General features: G+C 36.7%; 1 protein-coding gene across 1 annotated transcript; it reads right to left on the bottom strand.

The window, feature by feature from the left end:
* Positions 1 to 3,218: 3,218 nt before the first annotated feature.
* LOC137656584 (zinc finger protein 862-like) lies at positions 3,219 to 4,747 on the bottom strand. The gene is made up of 2 exons (XM_068390757.1): positions 4,605 to 4,747; positions 3,219 to 3,729 (listed from the first exon to the last, which is right to left on the bottom strand). The coding sequence occupies exons 1-2, from the start codon at positions 4,745 to 4,747 to the stop codon at positions 3,219 to 3,221; spliced, it is 654 nt and encodes a 217-aa protein (XP_068246858.1).
* Positions 4,748 to 5,796: the final 1,049 nt, after the last annotated feature.

A 5,796-nucleotide genomic window follows, 5' to 3' on the forward strand; every position in this document is an offset into this window, starting at 1 on the left:
AGGCCTATAATTATCACTTTTCATTGATTTTCATGTATACATTTAATTATAATTATATATCAGAAAAGGATAAAGAAAATGAGGACCACACACTTTAATTAAAGTTTTCTAAGAAATGCAAGTGCCATAAGGCACTTTACTTTTGTAATAAAAGCACAATCACTTTGATATCAAACCTTAAGCCCAATATCTGTCACTTTTCTGTAAACATTCTTACAGAAATGAAAATAAGAGCCTGTTACATCTGCAGAAGGGAAAGTGTCAGAAAAACTTAAAAACTAGCTGGTTCGAAATCAATCATTAGATTTTCAGGTTCTAGGGACTCGAGTAAATTTTTAACCTTTTGAAGAAACGTATTGTAAGATTTCTTAGTCTTATTCGGAAGGAGACCGTAAACTCGTGGGATGCATACATGTCTTATTTTGACATGTAGAGTATATAACTGATAGAAGATTTCAGGACAAACCTTAAATGTTCCATCGCATGCCCAATTTGTATGTGTTTCTAGATCGTGTAGCCCTGCAATCGTACCAAAGATCAACATTCTGTTTTCATCTTCCATTCCACTATCATAAAGTAAAAATCTTTCTCCGTTCTGTAAACACGCAAATTCTTCGGGAATTACATAATCGATTCTTGTTCTTGGAATAGGAGGGGCCTTTTCTTCTTTTTGTCTGCATCTTCTTATGTTTCTTGGTAAATTTGAAGTTGATGGCATAAGAGAGCGTCCTGCATTTTCTAATTCCTCGCATGCAGCACCAATCAATGATCTTGAAGCTAGCTGTGATTTCAGTGCATTTTCTTTCATATCTGCAATTGTTTTTTGCATTTTATGTTTTCTTGGGTTCGCTGGATGGGTATGCTCACTTAAAAGTAGATATTACAAAGGTTCAAGATAAAAAAAGTAAAAAATATGGTATACTACCGAATTTGTAAGGACCTCATTTAAACATTTAACGACGGGTATCAAAATTTCTCTCTCTCTCTCTCTCTCTCTCTCTCTCTCTCTCTCTCTCTCTCTCTCTCTCTCTCTCTCTCTCTCTCTCTCTCTCTCTCTCTCATTCTTTTTTTTAATCTATACATGACATAGCATATACATTTTACGGCGAAATGTCCTTGCGGCAAAATATCCGTACGGCAATTTTTCTTACGGCAAAATGTCTTACAATCAATTGTCCTACGGAAAATTTGTTTACGGCAAATTGTCCGGTCTCCCGCTTTGACTACAAGGCCAGAGAGGATGTGTACTGAGTGACTGTAATCTCGGGTATATAGGCCTGTCGGCCTTTCCGCCGTATATTGTATTGTATTGTATTGTAGAATTCCTGCAAAAGAAGACGGAATTGTGGGAATAATGCAAATGGGAGGCAGAATAAAACTTCTAAATTATAGCATCCTGCTTTTCCAATTAGCATTGCAGCTTAGCTAAAATTAATAATAATAATAATAATAATAATAATAATAATAATAATAATAATAATACATGTATGTTTGTGTACGTGTGAATGTACAGTATATACATCTATGTATATATTTAGACGCACACACATGATGTAAAAATTTCAGTGGATACACTATAATACTCATTTGAAGAAGTCTGAATAAGAAACTAAACTATCTATGTATTTGTTATCTCTTATATCTTCACTGCTTATTGTTTCTGGAATGTTATTTCCTCCCTTAGTTATGTCCATTTCTCTTCCTACGCAGTGGCGTAGCCAGGGCTGTCTTAGAGGGGGAGGGAGGAACAAGCATGGGGCAAGGTCCTATTTGAAGGGTGCAGCCCTATGCAAGGCGCAAAGGGCCGAAGCCCTGTGGCAAGGGGTCTGTAAGCCAGCAGTTCTGAGACTGTCTGAGATGCATGGAAGACTTAAGTTCAGCCTCATTAGTTTCATGATTTCCTAGGGGGGAGGGGGATAATCATATGGTCAACCCTCCTCATCTGTGTAGGGGACACCCTCCCTGGACATAAAACTATGCAGTTTGAACTTTAATTCTTCTTTATGGTACCTTGAGTTTCAGTTTCGAGAACAAGTTTGAATGCACTCAGCATGATGATAGTCCAGTAATAACACTATACTGAATTTAGTTGCAAAAGCATAGCTCATTTATTACTATGTTCCAGTAGGCTTACACATCTTACAAAGCAGTAGAAATATTAAGCAACTGCACAGTTTTTGTCACCTTTTTATACAAAAATACAAATCAGCTTCAGTGATAATTTTACTAAGTGAAGAAATACAACGATGCATACTTAACAAAAGTGATAGATTCATACATTTCGTAAGTGCGGTTACATAGTGAATATAACAAAAAACTTACTTATTCCCGCAATTTATATCTTTCTACTGTATGTTCATAAAACTTGATGCCATGTCAATTAGATAAGACTAATCTTTCTATTATCATGGTGGTTCGCAAAAATGTCAACGAAGTCATCCAAGTCTAACTCATTTGACCTTTTCCTTTCAATATGTAGGACATCAAGATTGCTTAGCCGATTATCTGTCATAGTGTTCTTCAAGTAAGTTATAATAAACTTGAGAGCTGAGAAACTTCGCTCAGCTTCTGCACTGGTGACTGGCACTGTTACAGCTATTTTACATAGCCTGTAAAGTTCAAAGAATGCAGCTTTGTATGGTTCTATGATCCCAGGGAAATCTAGACGTGACTTCCCCACTGTCTCTGATTTTCGCTCCAAAAGACGTTTGGCTTGAGGCAGTTAATAGACAAGGTCATCCAAGTTTACTGAATAAATCTTTGCCAGAGGTTCGATTTTTTCCAAATTCAAGAAACCTTCACTAGCAGGATTTAAGGCTTGGATGCCCCGCATGATGTCACTGGTGAATCTATCACTAAGTTTACTGGCCACTGTGTCCAATATGTCATAAAATATGTCTGTTCTAAGCTCTTCCTTAGTGTTGCCACTATGATGGTGCACAAGAGGCTCCAAAAGTATGCTGTCATACAGACTTTCAGGGGCTCTTGCTTGACATCTGCTTCTTCTACTAATTATTAGATCATTGTGGCCTACATCTGGCACAGTTATGCCACTGTCATTTGCAAGGTCAGCTGCACACTGCCAAATATACTCAAAATCCTCTTCCCTGGACCTGAGCATTGAAATTCTGTCCTTTAGAGTATCAATGATGTCCATAGCCTTCACCATGAAAAACACAAAGTATCAAAACAAATTGAAAATCATCTAGCCCTTTGAGTTAGCTGGCATCCTTTGATCTGTCAGGATTGGGCTCATGAGTGATATCATCTAGAACCTTTAGAATAGATGTAAGGCACCTTGAAACAACATGGACTGAAAAATATCTACATGACCAACGTGTATCACTGAGCCTTTGTAGCTCCATCGGTGGCTTGTCAGCATACATTTCAAGTTGGACATAAGAACCTGAGATGAAAATATACAAGTGCTCAAGCAATGAAAAGAAATCTGCTGCCTCACTCACAGACTTTGTACTGTCCACCAGCACCAAATTTAGTCTATGGGCATAACAGTGTATATACTCTGTAGTTGGACATATCTCCTTAATCCGTTTTGCCACACCTAAGTTTCTCCCACTCATGACGGATGCCCCGTCATATCCTTGGCCAACAAGATGTGACTTGTAGTTCAAACCAAATTTGTCTAAGCATGAGAAAATTGTGTTTGGTAGACTTTCTGCATCAAGTTTATCAGCTGCTTCGAATTGCAGAAAGCTCTCCTTTACACAGCTATCGTAGTAATATCGCAATACAGAAGAAATCTGTTCCGTTTTTTAAACATCCTTCGTTTCATCCACAATCAAGGAAAACTCCCCACTCTCCTTCACTTCCTCTATTATTTCTTTCCGTATAATGACTGCCAGAATTTCTAAGACTTCGTTTTGTATTTCCGGACTGGTGCACTTAGCATTTTTTGGCATGTCTGCCATCTTTTTAGCAATTTGCAAGTCATGATTTTTAACAAAATGAAGAATTTCAAGGAAATTACCCCTATTCATACTTTCGTCATATTCCTTAAGCTCTCTTTGTGCGATATCTTGTTTCGCAGCAAGTAACATAATTTTGCCGACAGTTTTGATGTAGTGTCTGTTTTCTACTATCGTTCTTTGGTGAGCTTCGCTGATCAGTTGCTTGACGCTTGTGCTTGTAGATTCCATTTCCTATAGTCAGACGAAGCTATCATTGCAGCTTTGTGACACTGCGAGTTTTCATGGCCATGAAAACCATGATTGGCTTTTTTTGTTCTCTTCCAATTAGTATAACCAGCTGTTGTGAAGCTGTAGTCAGAAGGCTTTGCCAGCTGAGACAGCAAATTGTCGACAGGCAAAACAAAAAGCTGCATCACTGCTTTGTGAATATTCCAGCCAAGTGTATGGTTGAACCACCTGCGATTGATAGACCTGCTAAATCCAACTTGGATCTTCTTGGGATACACAGACAGTTTAGGTTGGAATGGTCCATCTGAAGGATGTTGTGAAATGTCTGAAATAATAAATACAACTAAATTTTTCAGTGGTCTTGTAAGTTACCTTATGTTTCAATACTCTGTTAGAAGTAGTGTTGCACATCATAGCAGCTTGCATTGCACAGCACAGATCACACACCATCTGTGATCTGGACCACTTTTGAGTTTTTTGTTGCTGGTCTTATTGATGGAATCTATTGAAGTGGTTGGATTTCTGTTGCCTAGCTCTACTTCCATTTCCTCTGAACTTAAGACATATGTTGGCACATCATCATTTTCCATAGTAGATTCGTCAATTTCCTGACTGGGACCAATTCCTATTTCTTCACTATCATTCTTATTCTTTTTGTTTGGTTGTTTGTCAAGTTTTAAGATTGCTTTCTCTATCGTCAGACGATTGTTTGCGTTTTATGAGATATCGATCCATATTCGCTCCAACAGCACCAATGACTTTCATAATGAGTCGATCTGAAAATATTAATATATTCAACATTTTATAATTGTCAATTTAGCATATTTGCATTTTGGGAGGTAGTCAAAACATTACAGTAATCATGTCAAATCACAAAAGAATACAGCTTACAATGCATAAGCAGATAAAATTAGGGTGCGATATGTTCGTTATTAGTTATTGGATATAGGCTATGTAGCCCTAACTTTTTTATTGGCCTGTAATAGCCTAAGCTATTAGTTAAACAAGTTGATTTCGTAATCTTCTATTTAATCTATAGTTCCTTTTCGATTTAACATGAAAATTATTAAGCAGTATATATTGAAATTCGTAATTTTGAGCCTCGTATTACCCATATCAGCATAGTGTTAGCTTAACCTTTTAGGCAAACCGGTTTGCCTATTACACTCGTACTTTCAAGGTGTAATGATTTGCTAATTATATATAAAATGCATGTAAATGGCCTTCGTTTGGTTTTCAGACATTTTCTTTTATAGACCACAGGAATTACTATGTGCGTAAAAAAAAAAATATTTATCTATAATTTTTATGGGCAATTGTTCCCGGTAACCTAAACGCCATATATATAGCGCTGTGATAAAAAAAAATATATAATTATTATATTTACTATTTTACTTACATTTACCAGCGGTTATTTAATCATCACAGACATTTTCCCGATCTTTATTATCATTTTTCTCGTTTTATTATTGTCACATTATCCAAAAACACTTGTACAAATGATGGCCAACGGGCAACGAGTGTTTCTCTGTCGTATGTAATGAGCCTTTTAACAACAGATATAACCTGCATGAGGAATTAGTTCTTGGTTGTGGTTATAGTTATGATTTACAATTTTACACTAATATTATGGGCTTGT

Source organism: Palaemon carinicauda, chromosome 17 (genome assembly GCF_036898095.1).
Source record: "Palaemon carinicauda isolate YSFRI2023 chromosome 17, ASM3689809v2, whole genome shotgun sequence".
Lineage (NCBI taxonomy): Eukaryota > Metazoa > Arthropoda > Malacostraca > Decapoda > Palaemonidae > Palaemon > Palaemon carinicauda.

What these genes read in the sequence shown, in the direction of transcription:
- LOC137656584 (XM_068390757.1), bottom strand. Translation starts at nt 4,747, where the DNA reads ATGGAAAATGATGATGTGCCAACATATGTCTTAAGTTCAGAGGAAATG. An exon ending in AGTGGTCCAGATCACAGATG is followed by an intron (nt 3,730 to 4,604) that starts GTGTGTGATCTG and finishes TTACTACGATAG; the next exon opens with CTGTGTAAAGGAGAGCTTTC.